The sequence below is a fragment of the Coregonus lavaretus genome (assembly GCF_964263955.1).
Source record: "Coregonus lavaretus genome assembly, chromosome: 26".
Taxonomy (NCBI): Eukaryota; Metazoa; Chordata; class Actinopteri; order Salmoniformes; family Salmonidae; genus Coregonus; species Coregonus lavaretus.
Window position 1 is genome coordinate 15,986,407 of NC_140013.1, and position 25,996 is coordinate 16,012,402.

Below are 25,996 nucleotides of genomic sequence, written 5' to 3' on the forward strand. Positions count from 1 at the left end.
TGGTGGATGTGGTGAGTATGTAAAGCGCTTTGAGTACCTCAATTAGTAGAAAAGTGCTATATAAATCCAATCAATTATTATTAATTATTATTTGTGTACGATCACATGTCTCTCTATTATGCGTGGGAATACTTGGGAATAGATTTCTAAAATAAAAATAGCTGATTTCCTGGTGTTTTTACAGTATTTTATGTCCAACAATGAAAATGCCCCCCAAAATAATATATACTCTTTATTTTTATTTTTTTTTGCTCTGAAAACTTGGAGGGACAAATAAAACAATTTGGCCCTCGTGCCGCCAGTTGGGGAACCCTGGGCTATGATGTGTTCACATGTGGCAGTGATCTAGCAGTCATACTGGTTCTCTCTTCATTCAAGCCGTTTCGGTTGATTGTAAACCTTTAAATACCAGTGTCCACAGCTTATTTTACGCCTGGTTCAGATCTGAGAAAGACCGACCACATTATCCTCAGCTGATGTACTTCTGAGGCGTTTCCTGTCAGAAGCATATGAAGTGTGGATGGGGAAGCACTGCAATACTCTTGGGGGTTTCACTTCAGCGCAGCCCATAGACAGCCTGACAGGGAGAATGCTCTAGCTACCTGTTTCAGGATGTTGGACTGAGGCCTGTGCTGTTCACAGGGTATCTCTAGAACAGAGAGCAAGCCACAAGTCAAAAGCAGCTGCCTGTTTTTTCGATTGAGGTTGGAACTATTCTGAGCTGAATGTAGCTGAACTCATACAGCTGTGGCTTTTGTATGTATGATTGTGTTATGCACCTAACATATTCAGTTACAGTGATCTGGTCACTACACCTCCTCTGATTCAGAGTTTGATTCATACTTTGTACATAGGCCACATTTAGCTTCCACTCTGGGACAGGGCTTGTCATATATACACAATCACTTCAGGTCTAAGGAGTAACCGCGGCTTAGACCTGAAGACTAGCATTAACTACCTAAACTAATGCCCAGGTTTTAGCTCAGCCTAACTCAGTTTTAGCTTGGGCTAAAGCCAATCTTGTGGCAGGACACCCAGTTGATCTGACAATTGTAGCCTCCTTTAAAGTAACTGTCCGGTGTTTCCAGATTTCTATGAAATATGATCATTAATATATAATTTATTACAATATGAGTTATAGTTTTCCTTCCAAAAGTTAAGTATGTTAAAAAGCAGCTTTTCTGTGTTGGAATGGTGTGGGTGTACCCTAACAATAGAATGGTGTGAGCGTATATGGGCCTTAAAGATATTCAGGCGAGTAGACCGCTGATTGGCCAGCTCATCCTCCTCAGGAAGATGACATTTGAAACAGTCTGTTTGAGGTGTTTTTTTCTTCTTTTTTTCCCCTCCAATTTATGCTTTGGCCACAAATACGAGTATAGGATGAGTCAACAACATTATTTGGGTATGAGTTAACAGAATATTAACTTTTAGAAGTGAGATTTTCACTGAACAGTTACTTTAAGAAGTACAAGTAGGTAACTATCCCACTTGAGTGGGGATTCTGTTGATAGACAAGATGAATAAAACAATGGCAGATATTCAGGTTGAAGAGAAGGAGGAACGAGCGATCAGGGACTGTGTGGGATCCTCAGCGGAAGCACGGAGCAGTGGTTATTGACTCAAGTTGCTGTTTGCAGAGTAATGTACATCTGAACAATCTCCCTTTTCAGCTGTGATGTCGTTCTTCCAGAGGACTTGGCCCTTGAGGGTTCCCTAGCGGCTTCTGCTGGGGAACGGGATGCAGGGGAAGAATTCCAGGCAACACATATCTGGGACACTCTACCTCTGTTGCGTGGAGTATGATGAAATATTGCGGAGACACATGCACACATTCAGTCTTTACTGTGTGATGGTAGAGTGTTTGTGGTTCCTATGTTGCTGCTCTCCCATGCCTCAGATGTATGGAGACATTTGAATGAACTCAATATGGGAGCCCTATGTTGAGTTGGGCGAATTATCAAAGATTAAAGAGACACATGCACACATATTGAGCATTTCCTGTGTGACGGTAGAGTGTTTGTTCCTATGTAGCTGCTCCCCTGTGGCCTCATGTTTGGCTGATGTAATGCATGAAATCAACCCTCTGTGGACACCCCCTCTCTGCAACATTACATCTACACACAATCCTAGTATTGTCAAGTTAAAACTAATACTGTTGAAGGGCCTAGGTGAAAGGTGAAATATTTCCTACATACTTACAGTAGATATATCATTAAGCATCTGTACTACCCTTTTCCACAGATTGACTCGGGTGTCTGGCAGAGCTCAAACGTTAAACTGGTTGGTTAATACCCTTTTGACACTATTATGTCAACCCGTGTTTGCGGGTACAGAAGTGAGTTGAACTCGATCAACATTGTATTTGTACTTTTAAGTGAGCCAATAGGCATGGCCAAGAGGCTAGCCATGCCCCGTCCAACAAAACCCAGATCAGTGCCCTGAGACACTCTACATACCTCCAGTTAGTCAGCAATGTACATTTAAATTAACATTGGAGAGGGTCTGTCTCTGCACCACATGGTCTCACTACTGGTGTCCCCCAGGTCTCGGTACTAGGTCCTCTCTTGGTTTCCACCGCTGCGGATGCTATGGAGACTATAGTCCCCAGATTGGAAAATCACATTAGCAGTTTCCACGTTTTTTCCCTTCCCTTGAGTAGTCTCTAATTAGATTCTGAGGGCCTAATAAGAATAATTGATTCAGCATGCTCCCTCCACTGCTTGTTAACCAGGCCTCCAGGTGTTGCTGGATTTAGGAAGCTGTCTCACAATGCAGTAGTAGAGGTAGTCATTCGGTAGCATGCTGTGCAGTAGTTTGCTATTTTGGAGAGTGACTGAGCATGTGTGTCTATTTTCATGGATTAATTGATTGAACTGGTTTTGACAGTTGAAATGGCTGAGTGGAAATTATGTGTGGTGGGTTGTTCACCTCACACCTTTGTGTTTTATTCATACTCATACTGTATCGAGGAATCTCCTCCACACTTTCCTATGGAGTGTCTTATTGAAACGGTATGATTAGCTTAGTATAACTGTCCACTGTATCAGACTCCACTGTTTATAATAAAGGCTGTGCTACTCCTGCTGAACCATGCTCCACATGACTAAATATACAGTGTATGAACTCTACCTCAATAGTGCTTATTAAAACTGTGTGAATCTGTCCCTCCCAAATGGCACCCTTTTCCCTATATAGTGCACTACTTTTGACAGGGGCCCAATAGGAAATAGGGTGCCATCTGGGTCGTACCCTCTGCCACTTATCTCAGACAAATATGGAACAGAGATTGTGAACTCTGGCTTTGTGCCTCTCAGTTTGGCTATAAATAAGTGAGATTCAATCTACTATAAGTACGCTATATATGACTTTACCATAAAACATTTCTTAAATAATATTTTAGTAACAATGTCACAATATACCATAAGTGCATGCAAATAAGGAAACTGCATACAAGCATTGGAAATAAAACCTTCAAGGGTGAGCATTGTAACAGCCACTGTTTTCTGTCTTTGCAGATTGAAGGCACTAGTATCAACAGGAGACAGGAGTGTACAGGCAGCATGTGACTGGTGAGTTCTAACACACATGCACACATATACAAACACACACTCCCAGAGATAAACCATGTTGAACTGTGATAATGTTATGGTAGTGTTATGCTGCCCTCTGCTGTACTGCCTATGTGTGTGCGCTTACTATTTAGCCAGGTGTGAACGACTGCAATTCTTTAAAGGCCCAGTGCACTCAAAAACTAGATTTTCCAGTGTTTTATATATATTTCTACACTCCGAGGTTGGAATTATACTGTGAAATTGTGAAAATTATGATAATGCCCTTTTAGTGTAAGAGCTGTTTGAAAAGACTGCCTGAAATTGTCCACTATCAGAATATCTATTTATTATGGCCATCGAAATGTTAGATATTAAAATCAGATCCAACAATAATATCAAGGGATTAGAAATCCAGGGCTTAAAAACAAAGGTGTCATTGTACGCTGATGATTCATGTTTTCTTTTAAATCCACAACTTTAATCCCTCCACAGCCTCATAGAAGATCTAGATACATTTTCTAACCTCTCTGGATTACAACCAAATTATGATAAATGTACTATATTACGTATTGGATCACTAAAAAATAAACATTTTACATTACCATGTAGTTTACCAATAAAATGGTCTGATGGTGATGTGGATATACTCGGAATACATATCCCAAAGGAAATAAATAATCTCACTCCAATACATTTTAATAGAAAGTTAGCAAACATAGATAAGCTCTTGCTACCATGGAAAGGTAAATACCTGTACATTTGTGGAAGAATCACCCTGATTAACTCTTTAGTATTATCCCAGTTTACCTATTTGCTTATGGTCTTGCCCACGCCTAGCGAACAGTTTTTTAAATTATATGAGAACGATTTTTTCCATTTTATTTGGAACGGCAAGCCAGACAAAATTAAACAGGCCTATTTATATAATTAATATGACTTTGGAGGACAGAAATGATTAAATATTAAAACATTAGACCTATCACTAAAAGCTTCAGTCATACAAAAGTTATACTTAAATCCGAACTGGTTCTCTAGCAAATTTGTAAGATTGTCTCACCCAATGTTCAAGAATGGCCTTTTTCCCTTTATTCAGATTACAACCTTATTCAGAAAACAAGCCATAAAAAGTTGGTTGCAATTTCAATTTAATCCCCCCCAAAAAGACGACAGAACAACAAATATTGTGGTTAAACTCAAATATACTAATTGATAAAAAAAACTTTATTTTTTGGATAAAAAAAAAAAGGTATAATCTTCGTAAATTATATCATAGGTAGGACTGGTGGAGTTATGTTGCACATGTAGCTAACAAAAACATATGGAAATGTCTGCTCTACCCAAAATTACAACCAAATAATTGCAGCATTACCGCAAAAATGGAAGAAGAAAGTGGAATGGGGAAAAAGTAAGGAACTTGTCTGTCGGCCTTGCATTAAAGAACATAATTGGTTAAAGAAAATAGTGATAAATAAAAAAGTATACCAGTTTCATTTAAGGACCAAAGGATTGACAGCCATCCCATATAGATTGCAAAATAGTTGGGAAGAGATTTTTGACGTACCGATTCCATGGCATAGTGTTTATGAACTGATACGCAAAACGACGCCGGATTCAAAACTTAGAATTTTTTAATTTAAATTATTATAAAAAAATATTGCTACCAATATAATGTTATTTATATGGGGGATACAATCTTCCCAGCTCTGCAGATTTTGCTGCAAAGAGACAGAATCATTAGATCATTTGTTTTGGTACTGTCCATTTGTAGCTTATTTTTGAACACAGGTCCAGGAATGGCTAAAGGATTGCAATATTTACCTGGAGCTAACCCTGCAGATAGCACTACTGGGTGATCTGAAAGGTCATAGTCAATCGATCAATAATATAATAATACTTTTAGCAAAAAAAAATATTTTCAATTTACAATCTGTAGAAACAATGAGAATAGAAGGGTTCAGAACTTTTGTAAAACATCACAGTACAGTTTAAAAATATATGGCAAATTGAAATCCAATATGGATGGTGTTAAGAGATAGATGGGTAGTGTTGAATGGAGTTGAAGGATGGGACTAATAACAACTAACAACAACTAATAACAACAAGATAACTAATGTAAAGCATACTGTGTCCATAATAAGTATATAGGTTATAGGTTGAGAGCTTTTGTGAAAGAGCACAGTTAGAAAGATATGGCATCGGATGGACATCATGAAAATGATCGGAGAGGTTGAGGGTAGAGGAAGTTCAGGAGTAAAAACAAACAAAATATCATTATTATAAAATGGACTTGTGTCAATTAGTAGTCCTCTGTAGCTCAGCTGGTAGAGCACGGCGCTTGTAACGCCAGGGTAGTGGGTTCGATCCCCGGGACCACCCATACACAAAAAATGTATGCACACATGACTGTAAGTCGCTTTGGATAAAAGCGTCTGCTAAGTGGCATATTATTATATTATTATAAAATGTATATAGTATGTATAAGCTGGAAGTAGAGGCCTAAGCATTGTTGTTCACTATATTTTTGGAAGTTACAATCTATTTGCAATATTAAAGCTGATCTACCCCCCCCCCCCCAAAAAAAAAAAAAGACAGCCTGGAATTTCAGCTTGTTTTGGTGGGAGGGAGTTTTGGCCTGCCTGGTAAATTAGTTAACAGACCAAAAAGAAAGATAGTTCATATTGAGATAAAAACAGCTGCATTGGAGCCCCCCCCCCCCCCCCCCCCCACACACACACATCTTCTACCTCAGTCATTGATAAGCCTCCTCCTCTTCTTCTCCTGCTCTTCCTCAGGCTGTTCTCCCATGTGGATGACCCCTTCCTGGATGACCCGTTGCCCAGAGAGTATGTCCTGTACCTGCGCCCCAGCGGACCCCTGCAGAATCAGCTCCATCACTTCTGGCAGCAGTCCCGCGTCACCTGTGGCAAGAACAAGGCCCACAACATCTTCCCCCACATCACACTCTGCCAGTTCTTCATGGTGAGCCCAGGGTGAAATGACACACCTCATGCTCATACATCAACACATGGATGCTCCTCCCTCTAATTCAGCTCGCCATTAAGTATTATAATTATGTTACTTAACACTTATGACACATTGTTTTAACATTTTAATTGAACCTACACTCTTAGAAAAAAAGGTGCTATCTAGAACCTAAAGGTGTTCTTTGGCTGTCCCAATAGGAGAACCCTTTGAAAAACACTTTTTGCTTCCAGGTAGAACCCTTTTGAGTTCCATGTAGAATGCATAAAGGGTTCTACATGGAACCCAAAAGAGTTCTACCTTTAACCAAAAAAGGGTTCTCCTATGGCGACAGCCGAATAACCCTTTTGGAACCCTTTTTTCTAAGTGTGTATTTATCCAGGAAGTCACGTTGAGTTCAAGAGACTGTAACATCTGTCTAGTAAGGGCCAGTTTCCCAGACACAGATTAAGCTAAATCCTGGACTAAAACGTGCTTTCAATGGCGATTCTCCATTGAGCAGAAGTCCAGGACTAGGTCTAATCTGTGTCTGGTAAACTGGCCCTAAATGTTGATGTAAGCCTCAGTGTTTGTGTGGTACTCAGACTCAACCATGTCCCCCAGTGTGCAGACAACAAGGTGGATGCCCTGTTGGAAGCCCTGCAGGCCACGGTGGGCCAATGGAGGGGTCGTTTCCCTAGCCCCCTGCCCCTGGAGCTCTACACCTCCTTCAACTTCATAGGCCTCTTTGTTGAGGAGCAGATCGCAGAGGTCCTCAAGCAGTTTGCTGCTGACTTTGCTTCTGAGGCTGCCAGGAAAGCAGGTAGGGACTCTCTCTGCCTGTGACACATGGACACACACCCATGCACGCAAGCACGTCAGACACACACACACACACACACACACACACACAAGCATGCACACATTGCCTTTTTACAGGCAATCTATCGCTCCTCACGCTTTGGTCAGAAAATGACATATTTTAGGTTGGTAAGGGATTACTGTAATCAGGGCCGACGTTATTGGCGGGCCCTAGGGGGCCTGGCTCGACCTACTGGACAAATAAATAAATATTGAAATATTGATCATTTATTTGACTGAGACACGCAAAGACAGAAAGACGCATTAATCTCAGATAAAGCATCCGTGAAACAGCGCCCCTCTGTCTCCGTATGTGTAGACCATGTATCTGATGCTGTCTGGACAAAAGGAGTATGGCATGTCATACTTTTTCTGGCCAGACATCATCAGATACATGAGCTACATATAGGATGACAGAGGGGCGCTGTTTGGCTCGCTACTTTCAGCAGAGAGGAAGAGGAGAAGTGCGAGGGCTCGCTCTCGCAAGAATCTGTCCTGAATACGCCCATTGCGTTTCTATGGGCATAATATGCAGACCTAAACTTGTCGCCTGCATTCCCGGATTTGGGACAACGACTCGCATTGTTAGGGCGGAGACATTAGCATCTCGTCATTATATACAGATATAATGATAATGACGAGATATAATGATAATGACGAGATATATATATCTCTGGTTTCAGCCACTTGAAAATTAGAAAGGAAAGTTGGCGGGTGCACAGTGCACTGTTCGGATGCTGGCTTTCCCTAAAGTAAATGTATGTTTTGCCAAAATTATATAATTACTCCTGTCTAAATAAAATCATTCAAAAATACTTTGCCAGAGAGCTTGACTTAGCCACAGAGGATCTGTACGCTCTCCTTGGCTGGCCCTCACTACATATTCGTCGCCAAACCCACTGGCTCCAGGTCATCTATAAATCACTGCTAGGCAAATCCCCGCCTTATCTTAGCTCATTGGTCACCTTAGCAACACCCACCTGTAGTATGCGCTCCAGCAGGTATATCTCACTGGTCATCCCCAAAGCCAACACCTCCTTTGGCCGCCATTCCTTCCAGTTCTCTGCTGCCAATGACTGGAACGAACTGCAAAAATCTCTGAAGCTCCCTCACTAACTTTAAGCTTCAGAGCAGCTTACCGATCACTGCACCTGTACACAGCCCATCTGTAATTAGCCCACCCAACTACCTCATCCCCATATTGTTATTTATTTTGCTAATTTGCACCCCAGTATCTCTATTTGCACATCATCTCTTGCACATCTATCATTCCAGTGTTAATACTAAATTGTAATTATTTTGCACTATGGCCTATTTATTGACAGGTGGAGTAGAGATATTAATGTGATTGAAAGAACCAGAATTTTCATCAGGATATTTTCTACAGTTTTCTTTTTTTTTATGGCTTTAGGCCTATATATTTTACTTAGTTGATTATGGAAGTTATAGGCCTACTGCTGCATTGGCCTATAGTTATATGGCACGCAGATAGGTAGAAATGGTAGGATAAATTGTAAGCTTCCCCAAACTTAAACTCACGAGCTGCCTACACTCTTAGAAAAAAGGGTTCCAAAAGGGTTATTCGGCTGTCCCCATAGGATAACCATTTTTGGTTCCTGGTAGAGCCCTTTTTGGTTCCATGTAGAACCCTTTTGGGTTCCATGTAGAGCCCTCTGTGGAAAGGGTTCTACATTGAACCCAAAGGGGTTCTACCTGGAACCAAAAAAGGTTATTCAAAGGGTTCTCCTATGGGGACAGCCGAAGAACCCTTTTGGGTTCTAGATAGCACCTTTTTTTCTAAGAGTGTATGGTCTTTATCATAACACCCATTAACAAAATGTGAGCACGCGCAAGCACAAAGTAGGTGCCCGTGAAAAAAACGGGCCTGCCTATAGAAATCAAATGCCTGTCCAACTGATTCATTCTGGCGCCGGCCCTGACTGTAATGCTAAATCCTAAAGAGATTATCTTCACCATAAGGCACCGGCAGTTTGGAGCTTCATTTCAAATTGTGCATGGTGGATTATAACACGTCAGAAAAGGTTGTTTGGAAAATATTGGGACATTTTGCTCCACTCTGTAGATGTTTTATTGCTTCTACAGATTGTGAATTAAAAATAAACATTTTTGCTAAAAGTATTATTATATTATTGATTGATTGACTATGACTTTTCAGATCACCCAGTAATGCGATCTGCAAGGTTAGTTCCAGGTAAATATTGCAATCCTTTAGCCATTCCTGGACCTGTGTCCAAAAACAAGCTACAAATGGACAGAACCAAAACAAATGATCTAATGATTCTGTCACTTCACAGCAAAATCTGCAGAGCTGGGAAGATTGTATCCCCCATATAAATAACATTCTATTGGTAGCAAGAATTTTATATAATAATTTAAATTGAAAGATTCAAATTTTTGAATCCGGTGTCGTTTTGCATGTCAGTTCATAAACACTATGCCATGGGATCGGTACATCAAAGATCTCTTCCCAACTATTTTGCAATCTATATGGGACGGCTGTCAATCCTTTGGTCCTTAAGTGAAACTGATATACTTTTTTATTTATCACAGTTTTCCTTAACCAATTATGTTCTTTAATGCAAGGCCGACAGACAAGTTCCTTACTTTCTCCCCCTTCCACTTTCCTCTTCCACTTTTGCGGTAAGGCTGCAATTATTTGGTTGTAATTTTGGGTAGAGCAGACATTTCCATATGTTTTTGTTAGCTGCATGTGCGACATAACTCCACCAGTCCTACCGATGATATCATTTACGAAGATTATACCTTTTTTAAACATTCTGTCAAAAAATAAAGTTTTTTGTCAATTAGTATATTTGAATTTAACCACAATATTTGTTGCATTATTTGTTCTGTCATTTCTGGAGGATAAATTGAAATTGCAACCAACTTTCTATGGCTTGTTTTAGAAATAGTGATATTTGGGAGATTATTTCCTTTTCAAATAACTGAAAGTGAGAGGTTGTAATCTGAATAAAGGGAAAAAGGCCTTTCTTGAACATTGGGTGAGACAATCTTACTAATTTGCTTGAGAACCAGTTCGGATTTAAGTATAACTTTTGTATGACTGAAGCTTTTAGTGATAGGTCTAATGCTTTAATATTTAATAATTTCTGTCCTCCGAATTCATATTCATTATATAAATATTCCCTTTTAATTTTGTCTGGCTTGCCGTTCCAAATAAAATTGAATATTTTTTTCTCATATAATTTAAAAAACTGTTCGCTAGGCGTAGGCAAGACCATAAGCAAATAGGTAAACTGGGATAATACTAAAGAGTTAATCAGGGTGATTTTCCCACAAATTGACAGGTATTTTCCTTTCCATGGTAGTAAGATCTTATCTATTTTTGCTAACTTTCTATAAAAATTTATTGAAGTGAGATCATGTATTTCCTTTGGGATATGTATTCCGAGTATATCCACATCACCATCAGACCATTTTATTGGTAAACTACATGGTAATGTAAAAATTGTATTTTTTAGTGATCCAATACGTAATATAGTACATTTGTCATAATTTGGTTGTAATCCAGAGAGGTTAGAACATGTATCTAGATCCTCTATGAGGCTGTGGAGGGATTCTAGTTGTGGATTTAAAAGAAAACATGAATCATCAGCGTACAATGACACCTTTGTTTTTAAGCCCTGTATTTCTAATCCTCTGATATTATTATTGGATCTGATTTTAATAGCTAACATCTCGATGGCCACAATAAATAGATATGCCGATAGTGGACAACCTTGTTTCACTCCTCTTGACAGTTTAAAACTTTCGGAGAAATAGCCATTATTTACTATTTTACACATAGGGTTACTATACATGATTTTGACCCATTTTATAAGAGATTCTCCAAAATTGAAATGCTCCAGGCATTTATATATAAACCCCAGTCGAACTTTATCAAATGCCTTTTCGAAGTCTGCTATGAATAGCAGGCCTGGTTTCCCATATTTTCCATAGTGTTCTATTGTTTCCAATACTTGCCTTATATTATCTCCAATGTATCTTCCATGTAAAAAACCTGTCTGATTAGAATGAATAATATCCGACAATACCTTTTTAATTCTATGCGCTATACATTTTGCTAGGATTTTTGAATCACAACACTGAAGTGTAAGGGGCCTCCAATTTTGTAAATGGACTGGATCTTTATATTTTCCACTTGTATCCTGTTTCAGTAATAATGAGATCAGACCTTCTTCTTGAGTGTCAGATAATCTACCATTTACATAGGAGTGGTTAAAACATGCTAATAACGGTCCTCTTAGTATATCAAAAAAGGTTTGGTATACCTCGACTGGTATGCCATCCAACCCTGGAGTTTTCCCGGACTTAAAGTCTTTAATTGCTCCTCTGTAATTTCACCTTCACATGAGTCTTTCTGTGTGGCTGTTAATTTGACATTATCAATAGAAAAAAAATCTCTACAATTAGCTTCAGTTAGAGGAGATGGAGGCGACTGAAAAGAAAACATATGCTTAAAGTACTTTGTTTCTTCCTTCAAAATATCATTTGGTGAATTATGGGTGACTCCGTCAATTGTAACCAGTTTCATAAAGTTATTTTTGGTAGCATTCCTATGTTGAAGATTAAAAAAGAATTTTGTGCATTTTTCCCCATATTCCATCCAGTTTGCTTTATTTTTATAATATATTACACTTGATCTTTCTTGAATAAGTTTCTCCATTTCTTTTTGTTTTTCCTCTAATTTATTCTGAGCCTCTATGTTACAGTTTTTATTGCCATCTATCTGTTCTGTTAGACTTTCTATTTCCTTTCTTAGTATAAACTCTTTTGACCTAAATTGCTTTTGTTTTCGAGATGAGTACTGAATTGCATGGCCTCTAAAGGCACATTTAAAGGTGTCCCATACAATAAGGGGATTCGCTGTACCTATGTTATGTTGGAAAAAGTCAGTTATAAATTCCTTTGTTCTAATTATAAATAAATTATCATCCAATAGGCTTTGATTAAATTTCCAATATCCTCGCCCACGTGGAAATTCAGGAAGAGTAATGTATATGCCTATTATATGATGGTCCGACCGCATTCTGTCCCCTATCAACACTTTTTTTAACTTTTGGTGCCAACGAGAATGAGATAAGAAAGAAGTCAAGACGACTAGCTTGATTCAGTCTCCGCCATGTATATCTCACTAGATCAGTATATTTAAGCCTCCATATATCTACTAGTTCTAATGTATCCATGACATTCACAATTTCCTTAAGAGCATGTGGGTGATTGTTTGTGGTGTGATTTCCTTTACGGTCCATTGAGCTATTTAAAACAGTATTATAATCCCCCACCATAATAATATTGTCTTGAGTTGCTTGCAGGCTTGATAATTTATTATATATATTGTCAAAGAATTGTGGATCATCATTATTTGGTCCGTAAAGGTTAATGAGCCATATCTGTTTATGGTCCAATAACATATGTAAAATTATCCATCTACCTTGCGTATCTATTTGGACAATTTGCACATTCGGATCGAAATTACTATTAATTAATATCATCGCCCCTTTTGAATTTCTTTGCCCATGGGAGAAGTATATTTCCCCCCCCCCCCCCCATTCTTTTTTCCACGCTACTTCATCTCGAATTGTTGAATGAGTTTCCTGTATACAATAGATATTATATTCCTTCTCTTTGAGCCATGTAAATATTGTTCTTCTTTTGTTATTATCAGCTAAATCATTACAATTATAACTGGCTATACTTATTTCACCATACATCATAATGAGATACAAGTTTCAAGTCTATTTATCATTATATATGTTTGTAAATTTACCAATAAAAAATAGCGTAATGATTGAGTGTCCATATAGCTGTACCGTGATATTTGCATTGCTACGGAGTAACCCTACAATTGTTCTCCACTAATTCCCCCGCTAAAGCCCCTCCCCATCCCAAGTTGAGCTCAGCATCCCACCCACGTCCCTCCGTATCCCTAAGGCCCGAGAGGCCAGGACCCATCCATCGAAAACAGCACACAGTGCCACCCACAAAACAGAAGCAGATTAACCGCCAAAAGCATTTCCAATGCTTTCACCTCTATATATATATATCTATATACAGTGGGGAGAACAAGTATTTGATACACTGCCGATTTTGCAGGTTTTCCTACTTACAAAGCATGTAGAGGTCTGTCATTTTTATCATAGGTACACTTCAACTGTGAGAGACGGAATCTAAAACAAAAATCCAGAAAATCACATTGTATGATTTTTAAGTAATTAATTTGCATTTTATTGCATGACATAAGTATTTGATACATCAGAAAAGCAGAACTTAATATTTGGTACAGAAACCTTTGTTTGCAATTACAGAGATCATACGTTTCCTGTAGGTCTTGACCAGGTTTGCACACACTGCAGCAGGGATTTTGGCCCACTCCTCCATACAGACCTTCTCCAGATCCTTCAGGTTTCGGGGCTGTCGCTGGGCAATACGGACTTTCAGCTCCCTCCAAAGATTTTCTATTGGGTTCAGGTCTGGAGACTGGCTATGCCACTCCAGGACCTTGAGATGCTTCTTACGGAGCCACTCCTTAGTTGCCCTGGCTGTGTGTTTCGGGTCGTTGTCATGCTGGAAGACCCAGCCACGACCCATCTTCAATGCTCTTACTGAGGGAAGGAGGTTGTTGGCCAAGATCTCGCGATACATGGCCCCATCCATCCTCCCCTCAATACGGTGCAGTCGTCCTGTCCCCTTTGCAGAAAAGCATCCCCAAAGAATGATGTTTCCACCTCCATGCTTCACGGTTGGGATGGTGTTCTTGGGGTTGTACTCATCCTTCTTCTTCCTCCAAACACGGCGAGTGGAGTTTAGACCAAAAAGCTATATTTTTGTCTCATCAGACCACATGACCTTCTCCCATTCCTCCTCTGGATCATCCAGATGGTCATTGGCAAACTTCAGACGGGCCTGGACATGCGCTGGCTTGAGCAGGGGGACCTTGCGTGCGCTGCAGGATTTTAATCCATGACGGCGTAGTGTGTTACTAATGGTTTTCTTTGAGACTGTGGTCCCAGCTCTCTTCAGGTCATTGACCAGGTCCTGCCGTGTAGTTCTGGGCTGATCCCTCACTTCCTCATGATCATTGATGCCCCATGAGGTGAGATCTTGCATGGAGCCCCAGACCGAGGGTGATTGACCGTCATCTTGAACTTCTTCCATTTTCTAATAATTGCGCCAACAGTTGTTGCCTTCTTACCAAGCTGCTTGCCTATTGTCCTGTAGCCCATCCCAGCCTTGTGCAGGTCTACAATTTTATCCCTGATGTCCTTACACAGCTCTCTGGTCTTGACCATTGTGGAGAGGTTGGAGTCTGTTTGATTGAGTGTGTGGACAGGTGTCTTTTATACAGGTAACGAGTTCAAACAGGTGCAGTTAATACAGGTAATGAGTGGAGAACAGGAGGGCTTCTTAAAGAAAAACTAACAGGTCTGTGAGAGCCGGAATTCTTACTGGTTGGTAGGTGATCAAATACTTATGTCATGCAATAAAATGCAAATTAATTACTTAAAAATCATACAATGTGATTTTCTGGATTTTTGTTTTAGATTCCATCTCTCACAGTTGAAGTGTACCTATGATAAAAATGACAGACCTCTACATGCTTTGTAAGTAGGAAAACCTGCAAAATCGGCAGTGTATCAAATACTTGTTCTCCCCACTGTAACTATTTTTTTTTAAATTATGCATATCCTATTTTCCATCATTATCAATTAATATGCGTAATAATGTCGGCAGTTCATGCGTAGGATTCTAACATATAACCCGGATTGCCATTGTATTACATTTAATTCATTGACAAGCAATTATTATCCTAGCAAATAATTCCCGTGGTCCATCCCATACCCCCCCCCTCCCCCCCAACATCCCCACCCCCCCACAACAGATGCCAGACAAGCACACACGCACATACTCACATACTCCAACACACTCAACCCCCCTCCTCCACAATCCACCATAAAATCAGATACTCAACGGCTGTTATATCCCAGAGCCCAACTCGAGAAATAACTTGATTTACGAGTGCACATACAGTTAAAGCTGATTGGGAAAGCATGGAGATTGAGCAGAAATTGATAACAATGTGAGATTTGATTAATCTACTTAATCTATGTCAAGTCCTAGGTGATGGAGATCAGATCCACCCTCTTCACCTGAGACACAAACACTCTGATCCCCTGTTGTAACCATTTTCCCAAGCATCTCCATGCGGTCAGACCTTTGATTATTTTGTGCCACCTGGGCCACAATGATAAACCCCCTCTCTGATTGTCCGAGTGTGACCCCCTCCCCATGGGTTACTGCAGCCAGTGTTGCCAGCACTGCCACTACCTGGGTGGGCGTACCCTACCGGAATCCCCACCGGCTAGGTAAAAGGTCGTCAAGGTTCTCATTAGCAGCTTTGAGAATTTCCTTGTATATTATGCTCTCCCATCAGGGGGCTCTGGCTTTGTAGGACCAACCCTGCCAGGCAGGCTCAGAATCTTGAGGGGGCGGTGCTGCTCAAGTAGGTCTCTGATTTACGATTTGCTGCGCTAGATTCCCTCCGTAGTAGTTTGCCCCACAGAAATGACTTTCTTCATATTCTTTACCTTTATTCACTCGTTCCTTCTCTCTCTGTCTCAGATGTCCATTTAGAGCCCCATAAGAAGCAGCTCCATCTGACGTTAGCCTACCACTTCCCCACCAATCACCTGTCCTCCCTGGAAAAGCTGGCTAAGGGAATCGAGGTGAAGCTAGGCTGTGATTGGCTGGCTGTCCTTTTCTCCCGGGACATTCGGTTTACCAATCATGAGGTAATAATAACCACTTTGTTTTCTGACATAAACCCTGTCCACCTTCATTTCACATCCAATACTACTCTTGTACAGTCGTGGTCAAAAGTTTTGAGAATGACATAAATGCTAATTTTCACGAAGTCTGCTGCCTCAGTTTTGATGATGGCAATTTGCATATACTCCAGAATGTCATGAAGTGTGATCAGATTAATTGCAATTAATTGCAAAGTTCCTCTTTGCCATGAAAATGAACTTAATCCCAAAAAAACAATTTCCACTGCATTTCAGCCCTGCCACAAAAGGACCAGCTGCCATCATGTCAGTGATTCTCTCGTTAACACAGGTGAGAGTGTTGACGAGGACAAGGCTGGAGATCACTCTGTCATGCTGATTGAGTTAGAATAACAGACTGGAAGCTTTAAAAGGAGGGTGGTGCTTGAAATCATTGTTCTTCCTCTGTTAACCATGGTTACCTGCAAGGAAACACGTGCCGTCATCATTGCTTTGCACATAAAGGGCTTCACAGGCAAGGATATTGCTGCTAGTAAGATTGCACCTAAATCAACCAGTTATCGGATCATCAAGAACTTCAAGGAGAGAGGTTCAATTGTTGTGAAGAAGGCGTCAGGGCGCCCAGGAAAGTCCAGCAAGCGCCAGGACCATCTCCTAAAGTTGATTCAGCTGCGGGATTGGGGCACCACCAGTGCAGAGCTTGCTCAGGAATGGCAGCAGGCAGGTGTGAGTGCATCTGCACGCACAGTGAGGCGAAGACTTTTGGAGGATGGCCTGGTGTCAAGAAGGGCAGCAAAGAAGCCACTTCTCTCCAGGAAAAACATCAGGGACTGACTGATATTCTGCAAAAGGTACAGGGATTGGACTGTTGAGGACTGGGGTAAATCTCTGATGAATCCCCTTCATCTCTGATGAATCCCCTTTCCGATTGTTTTTGGGCATCCGGAAAACACCTTGTCCGGAGAAGACAAGGTGAGCGCTACCATCAGTCCTGTGTCATGCCAACAGTAAAGCATCCTGAGACCATTCATGTGTGGGGTTGCTTCTCAGCCAAGGGAGTGGGCTCACTCACAATTTTGCCTAAGAACACAGCCATGAATAAAGAATGGTACCAACACATCCTCCAAGAGCAACTTCTCCTAACCATCCAAGAACAGTTTGGTGACGACCAATGCCTTTTCCAGCATGATGGAGCACCTTGCCATGAGGCAAAAGTGATAACTAAGTGGCTTGGGGAACAAAACATCGACATTTTGGGTCCATGGCCAGGAAACTCCCCAGACCTTAATCCCATTGAGAACTTGTGGTCGATCCTCAAGAGGCAGGGGGACAAACAAAACCCCACAAATTCTGACAAACTCCAAGCATTGATTATGCAAGAATGGGCTGCCATCAGTCACGATGTGGCCCAGAAGTTAATTGACAGCATGCCAGGGTGGATTGCAGAGGTCTTGAAAAAGAAGAGTCAACACTGCAAATATTGACTCTTTGCATAAACTTAATGTAATTGTCAATAAAAGCCTTTGACACTTATGTAATGCTTGTTATTATACTTCAGTATACCATAGTAACATCTGACAAAAATATCTCATAACACTGAAGCAGCAAACTTTGTGAAGACCAATACTTGTGTCATTCTCAAAACTTTTGACCACGACTGTACTTTCTACTAATCAACCATGACATGGACCTTGTACCTTCTACAAGACAAGCTCATGAGGCATTTATAATACGTGATATTCTTCAAGAATCAATGGGAATATACAGTAATGATTCATTTAGAACGGCTGTAAATATCACAGTGACCCTTTACGAGCTTGCCCATTTAAACCTATAGCCTTGCATTGTACTGTATTCTGGTGCTAGATATGGCATGGGTGTGCTCAAGCAGTGTCTTTCCCTCCCTCTGTTGCAGACACTGCGCGTGATGTATCCCTACGGCCCTCAGAATGAGGACGAGCTGGAGCTGGTCCCGGGCGACTTTGTCTTCATGTCTCCCTTGGAGCAGAACAACACCAGCGAGGGCTGGGTCTATGGGTCTTCCCTGGCCACGGGGCTGTCCGGCCTATTGCCTGAGAACTACGTCAGCCGGGCAGACGAGTGTGACACCTGGGTCTTCCACGGGTGAGCCCTCAGAATGTGCTGTGCCAGTTTGAGAATGTATTACTTTCACCAGCTTCTTACTTACAGTCCTGGGTCCAGAACATGGGGGCAGGGGTCAATTCCATTTCAATTCAGTAAATCCAGAAGGAACTGTTTGCTTCTTGAATTGACTTAATTGAAATGGAATTGACCCGCACCCTGGGCTAGAACACTGTAGAAGAGCGTGGAGAGTTCTGCTCAGTAGTCAGTAGTGATGCATGAGTAGTAGTGAGTATGTGTGTTAACTCTTGTCCTCTACCCTGTGCAGATCACACTCCTTCTTCAGTTGCTCCGCCCCCTCCGACAAAGGGAGCAAAGAAAGGGGCCCATTCGATGGGCTGCTGGACAGCCGTCGCCTCGACAACACAAGCCCTGGGGACACACCCACTTTGAGCCTCATCTGTCATCCCATGCAGGTACTGGTACTTTTTCCAAAGAACAGAAGGAAGTCTCTTTAACTAAACCATACAGCCTTTCCTAACCAGGATAAGTAGTGCCTAGCGTTTAATCCTGATCAGGAAAAACTCCTGGTCCTGGTTATGATATGCAACAGGATTCTTATTATTCTTGAAGAATGACTTCAATTCAAGATTATCATTGTAAACGAAAATGAAAACGAATCATGAAAAAACAAGTTTCCTTCCACCATATTCTTTGCACCAGTCTTTGCGCTATTCCTTTTAAATCCAAGTCACATTGAGATTGACTTTATAATTTATGTATTACTGCCTCCAGTTGCAAGAAATGACATCCCCGAAAACTTTACAGCACCAATGGCTCCTAGCCTCCCACGCATGCTTTCTGTCCCTAACACTAAAATTAAACTGAAACTAAATAATATAAAAACGAAATATAAATATTTGTATACAACTATAACTAAATAACAATTAGCAAATCAGGTCTGAAAAGGAAACTAAATTGAATTTTAAATAAAAAAATAAAAACTAATAGAAATAAAAACTAATATAAAAACACAAACTATAATAACCTTGCTTCAATAGCAAAGCGGTTTTTCTGGTGTACTGATAATTTCTCGAAAATGTTATGGATTTGATGCCCCAATTCACTGTATTGTTTCTTAGGTGCTTCGGGTCAGCAGCAATCACTCTCGGCTGCCCAAGCGAACCCTGTTTGTCTGTCGGCACGGTGAGCGGATGGATGTGGTGTTTGGGAAACACTGGCTTTCACTGTGCTCTGACTCCAAAGGTGAGCAGAGTCAGACCAATGGTACTGGAGGTGCAATCCTAAAAGCAAGTGTGCTTTCAAAGGAGGCATACATTTTGAGTTGGATGAATCTGATGTTTTGATTGGATAGATAAAACGGCAGTATTGTTTGTAGGTTTTGAAACCATAACAGCAGTGTGCTGGGTTGTGGTGTGCTATTTTACAGGTAGATATGTGCCCACTAACCTGAACATGCCAGTCAGCCTGCCTATGTGGAGTGGAGGACACCGAGATTACGACATGGACACCCCCATCACTGTGTTTGGTTCCACACAAGCACAAATAGTGGGTATGTGGTTGTCAACACATAGTAGTAGGCTATGTTATCTGCCCAATTCCATATCTCATGTTTCATTACAGCGTGATAACAATCTATTCCCCTGTCTGTCTTTGTTGCAGGCGAGGCGTTGTTGGAGAGCAACACAGTGATCGACTTTGTGTACTGTTCGCCTTCTCTGCGCTGTGTCCAGACTGCTCAGAACATCCTCAAAGGTAACCAGCATGTAGTTACTTGCCACCACAAATCCTACTTAGGATAAAGAGCCATATCCATAATGTCCGCCTCTCTAACCCCTGATGAAGACTTAAAGGGGCATTCTGCAGTTGCTACATCCATTTTGGGGCTTATAAATGAATTATATGTACCCATTGATTCTTGAACAATCTAATTTATAAATGCTTCATGAGCTTAGCAACTGTCGTACCCCATCAGAACCAAAATATACAGTTTTTTTACTCCAATGTTTGTAAACAAAGTAAATGTAAACATGCACTGTATAGCCTACAAACATAGTTAAAACTATCATTTGATATCATGGATGGTCAGTTCTTGCATCCATAGCTCTGTCTATGAATTTGAAAATGGTTACATTTCTCCAGCCCCATCCCGAAACAGTGGCAGGGAGGACGCTTTGTTATTGTTTCAACTGTGGATTGCCCCTTTAGTGGTTGAAATGTTGTCAATAAACATAATTGAGAGCATATAATGTGTTCTGGTCCTGTGTTCTGGTCCTTTCCCCTGAGGCACTTATGTAGATCTGAGAGGGGGTTGGTAAATTTAGCCAATATGGTAGTAGTTCCCTTTCCTTCTGATAGGCTAAGTGAAATTGTCTCCATATTGCTTATCTTAATCCAATCCTTTCAGATCTACATAAGTGGCTAGGGGACTAGGGGACTAGGGGTTGTTTTTGGACAGGGCTGATGTGTGCAGCAGAGGCTGCAGTCTTCCTCTGCTGATGCGCCTCTCTGTCTCCCCTTGCAGGTCTGCAGCAGGATGGCAAGCTGAAGATCAGAGTGGAGCCAGGGCTATTCGAGTGGACCAAGTGGGTCTCTGGGAGCTCCCTTCCTGCCTGGATCCCTCCCACAGACCTGGCTGCATCCCACTTCAGTGTAGACACAACATACAGGTGATACAGGCAAGACTGTTTCCTGGTTCACCTCCATACTGTACACTTACTGACCATTTACACTATACAAGCGGCACTTGCCTAGCCATGCTAGCCTCACCCTCATGTGGGTGCTAACAAGCTAGCAAGCAAGCTAGGTTGTGCTACGTATCAACAGCCATTGTCAGCCAATCCAGTAGGGGTTGGAAGCTATGGTGAGATTCGATTGGTCACTCGCGTCACAATATCTCGGAGGATTTGAATAAAGTTCAGCTTTCCCCAGCTTTAGTCATACTCTGTTTAGCTCCCTCACTCATGCTCGCCTCGCTCAACGGTCCCCCCGCCCACTCCGCTTCTCTCGCTTTCCTTCCATTGAAAATGAATGGCTTCCGATGTTTCACTGTGCGATGCCGCTTCCTTGTGTAAACGCAGAGTTAGGCCTCATCCAGAAACAACCCCTAGTCTAGCCTTGGGCCTAGGCACGGATATAAAGAAACCAGATATGTACAAATAATATGGTCAACATTCCATTAAGCCTATCAAAGAAAATGATGGAGCTACTACCATATTGCCTATGCTTATTTAAGGTAGGGGCTAAGGGTTGTTGCTGGACGGGGCCGGAGCCTTTTCAGCCATGCCTCTGTCTCACGTTCTCACTGTTTCTTCCCACAGACCTCTCATCCCAATAAGCAAACTTAGCGTGTCGGAGTCCTATGACACGTACATGAGCCGGAGCTACCAAGTGACCAAAGACATTCTGTCTGACTGCAAAAACATGGGTAATTATGATGCAGGGTTCAATCACTGCTGTGGCTTTGGATGGGATGTGTATAAAAAAAAACAGCCCTGGGTTCAATTAGTACTTATCTTTAAAATCCTTTAGCTGTGCTCGATTGAGCTTTCCTAGCACAATGGAATCAACGGAATAGTCCCAAAAGTGCAAACCCTGCTCATCTCCTACTCCACTCTAGACAGGTTCAATCAAACGCTCATGTATTTTAAAGAAAACCAATACTATTTGAATCCCAGATGTGATACAGAAATGTGTGGGATGGACATTGGGATTCATCTGGTCCATGTTGTTCTTCCCTTCCCTCATCTCCTCATCTCCCACTCTGTAGGAAACAACATACTGATTGTGGCCCACGCTTCCTCCCTGGAGGCCTGCACGCGACAGCTCCAGGGCCGCAGCCCTCAGAACTCGAAGGACTTCATCCAAGTAGTCAGGAAGGTTAGCTGAAGTTTATTTTACTCGCTCAATGTGATATTTTCTTTTGATCTCATTGTGTCTTCCCCCTCACTCTTTTTCACTCTTACTTTCACTCTGTCTCTCTGTATCTGTGTTTCAGTCTGTGTTTCTGTCTGTCTGTCTCTCTCTTTGTCTGCCTCTCCCTCTCTCTCTCGCTCTCTCTCTCTCTCTCTCTCTCTCTCTGTCTCTCTTTCTCCCCCTCTGCCTTTCCACCGCACTCCCTAACTTTCATTCTGCCTTTGTTGTGGCTGACGAGAGCCTCTTTCCCTCCTGTAGATCCCCTACCTAGGTTTCTGTTCCTGCGAGGAGCAGGCCGACACGGGGGTCTGGCAGCTGGTGGACCCACCCATCCTGCCCCTCACACACGGACCAAACCACAGCTTCAACTGGAGGGAGACCCTCCTCCAGGAATGACATCCGCTTCCCTGGAGAGCAGACTTGCTCAGCCCCATCCCGAGGCTTTAGTTTCTGCTCAAACAGCACTGAGAGACCCTGCCAGAGTCAATGGGTGGTTGGACCTGTATGTACTGTACTGTACATATTGTAATTTCACAGTATTGTTGACATTTTTAATTTGACAGTATTGTTGTTAGTGAGGGCAGAGGGAGAAGAGAGTGAAGTTGGAGAGGGCAGGGCTAAGTCTCAGGGCCTGGTTGATCGTGGAGGCTAGCACTCAGCTGGCTACAGCAACCACATGGACCATTATATATTACATCATCAACTGCGGGCCAGAAGGGAGTCATAAGGTTGAGAACATTGACCTAAAAAAACTAACACAGTAGTTTGTGTTTCGAAATGCAATTGTATCTCTTGTCCCGCTTGCAGATGAACTGTTGACGAGGGCAAATGTTATCCTCAAAAGCCCTTGATTGTAGCTGCAAGTCATCTTACAGATGTTTCCCAGCGTGGAATCTGTGTTTCTGTGTGTATAAAGTTGAACTCATTGTGGGAAATGCAAAACTTAATTAATGATCTCTTCAATACTGTAAGTACAACCACTTATTCAACCACTTAAAACTGATTGCAATGTGGTCAGTATGACGTATTTTATGACTTTATGGTAACGTTGTATAAAAATGTTTTGTTAACGTAAGTAACCAGAAAAAGATGTCTTTGCCTAGTTGTAATGTGTTTTGTGACCAGATAACAACCAACATATGACGTAAGATAACAACCAACATATGACGTATTTACTATGACATCTTGATCTCGTCATAAAAAATACATCTTTACGTGGTTGTAACTGAGACTAGTTGGAAATCTGTTTTTATGACTTCTTCACAACCAGAAAAGCAGTTTACAACCAGAAAATTACGTCATTAAGACGGCATGTGCCAAATGTATTCCACTGGGCGGCTTTTCACCCGGTTTATTTGAAACAATCTCGATGGCACAAAATGCACTATTGACAATCACAGGTGAGCCTTGGTAAGGCAGGTCTAATAACCAGTAGTTAGGAATTTATACTGTATGTGTTTATTTTACATAATGTAAGGTCTTATGGCAGAATAGTTGTCGACCACTGCACCACCATTTATATTTTATTCAGATACTTAACAATTGAAGAGATTTTCTTCAAAAAATCATATAAAAAAGACCTGTCCCATGGTAGGAAAATACATGTTTTTCTCTGGTGCAGATTTCATTGTGACCTTATACAGTATGTGCATTTCATTGGGTCATGAAAATTGTTGTGAGTGCCTCTTAAGATTTAACCTGATTTCTCTTGATGTGTCAGTGGTGAAATCGGAGAGAAGTTCTCTGTTCATTGTGTCAACTTGAATGCTTTTGTTTAGCCTCATCTAAATCTATCTGAACTAATCTTTCTGCAAATAATGCACTGATTATTAAGGGGGCTCTAAAACAATGCTCTGGTGCTGTTCTTCCATTGATACATGCAAGTACAATACTTACAAGTACAATACTTACAAGTACAATACTTACAAATACAATACTTACAAGTACAATACTTACAAGTACAATACTTACAAGTACAAGTACAATACTTACAAGTACAATACTTACAAGTACAATACTTACAAGTACAATTACAAATTCGTAATAAAGGTGTCAGTGAGGAACAAAGCAGGCCTACATCAGAAGTTAGCCACATGCACTGTTGAAGAAACCCTGTAAACCTGAAAACTGAGGAGGAAGCCATCTGTGTCAATTTGTGTTAATTTATTGTCTCAAATATTATATTTCCAAAAAGTATATAAACGTTAATTTAAGTTTTTCACCAAAATGCTAAAAGTTAAGTCAAACATATTCTTTAGGAGGACTGGTGGGCTATGATGTGCAAAATATTTAAATGAAAACAAACTGATTGAATGTGGAGATGATACAGTATTCATAGAGACTTGCCACATCCCTGTATATTCAGATATGAGCATATCTGAGGTGTGTTCTTTATTTTGTTTCAAAAATTGTCCGAATTACCCCCATATGATACTGACAGTATCACTGTTTCAGATGTGTAGAAGTTACATATCAAATAAAAAAAATCAGGTCATTTCGTTTTGTATTGTTATCAATTTTTTTTATTCGATGAAGAACTCCTTCAACATCTTGTTCAATACGTAGTATTATGGTTTAGCCACTAGGTGTAGGTATAAGACCTTTGGAGTTGACTACATACAGTATCTATTTTAGGGAGAAAATGAGCATGAAGCAGAGGCTTAATGCCCATATGGGGCACATGGGAACATTCCTCCTCAGATTTGTCTTGTTATTTTTTTCAGATGTTAAATTAATTACTAAACTTGTGGCTCTAGATTGCAGGAAAAATATGTTTCAGGTGTTTGAAAAATGCAAAAATTCTCCATCATTACATACTTCGTTGTCACGAATGTCGGTGGAATGCGGTAGGCCAGAGTCAAGCGGCCTGAGGAAAGACACATGGAACGAGGGGTTAATACGATAATTAATAGGAAGCTGTAACCTATAAGATACCTCGTTCAATCTCCTCAGGACTTTAAATGGGCCCACAAACCGCCTACCCAACTTCCGGCAGGGCAGGCGAAGGGGCAGGTTTCGGATCGAGAGCCAGACCCGGTAGCGGTCGGCGCTCGCCCCAGATCACTGCGGTAGCGGTCGCCGCTCACCTTCTGATGCCTGATGGCCCGCTGCAGGCGTTCATGTGTAGCGTCCCAGGTCTCCTGCGAGCGCCGAACCAACTCGTCCACCGCAGGTACCTCGATCTGGCTCTGATGCCACGGTGCCAGGGCCGGCTGATAACCTAACACACACTGGAAAGGTGTGAGGTCAGTTGAGGAGTGGCGGTTGGAGTTCATAGCCATCTCTGCCCAGGGTAGGAAAACCGACCACTCCCCTCGCTGGTCCTGGCAATATGACCTCAGAAACCTACCCACCTCCTGGTTAATTCTCTCCACCTGCCCGTTACTCTCGGGGTGAAAACCTGAGGTAAGGCTAACCGAGATCCCCAACCGTTCCATGAACGCCCTCCACATCCTTGAGGTGAACTGGGGACCCCGATCAGACACTATATCCTCAGGCACACCGTAGTGCCGGAAGACGTGTGTAAACAGGGCCTCAGCAGTTTGTAGGGCCGTAGGGAGTCCGGACAGAGGAAGGAGGCGACAGGACTTAGAAAACCGATCCACAACGACCAGGATGGTTGTGTTCCCCCTAGAGGGAGGAAGATCAGTCATAAAATCCACCGATAGGTGGGACCACGGTCGTTGTGGAATGGGTAGGGGTTGTAATTTCCCTCTAGGCAGGTGTCTAGGAGCCTTACACTGGGCGCACACCGAGCAGGAGGAAACATAAACC

The 25,996-nt window shown here is 41.6% G+C and overlaps 1 protein-coding gene across 2 annotated transcripts in view; it reads left to right on the plus strand.

Annotated features, from left to right (window-relative positions):
• LOC311101773 (ubiquitin-associated and SH3 domain-containing protein B-like) overlaps positions 1–22,828 on the plus strand; it is a gene marked incomplete at its 5' end in the record, with an annotated part of 48,467 nt that extends 25,639 nt beyond the window's left edge. The window contains 13 exons of one of the 2 annotated variants that reach the window (XM_084142960.1): positions 3,519–3,572; positions 6,347–6,533; positions 7,140–7,338; positions 16,041–16,210; positions 18,120–18,328; positions 18,615–18,768; positions 19,429–19,552; positions 19,737–19,859; positions 19,970–20,062; positions 20,832–20,976; positions 21,628–21,734; positions 22,077–22,186; positions 22,481–22,828. In XM_084142960.1, coding sequence (XP_083999086.1) covers positions 3,519–3,572; positions 6,347–6,533; positions 7,140–7,338; positions 16,041–16,210; positions 18,120–18,328; positions 18,615–18,768; positions 19,429–19,552; positions 19,737–19,859; positions 19,970–20,062; positions 20,832–20,976; positions 21,628–21,734; positions 22,077–22,186; positions 22,481–22,618 — 1,813 coding nt within the window. In that variant the 3' untranslated portion in view covers positions 22,619–22,828. The remainder of the gene's footprint in view (positions 1–3,518; positions 3,573–6,346; positions 6,534–7,139; positions 7,339–16,040; positions 16,211–18,119; positions 18,329–18,614; positions 18,769–19,428; positions 19,553–19,736; positions 19,860–19,969; positions 20,063–20,831; positions 20,977–21,627; positions 21,735–22,076; positions 22,187–22,480) is intronic. The other variant, XM_084142959.1, reaches the window with a different exon arrangement.
• Positions 22,829–25,996: the final 3,168 nt, after the last annotated feature.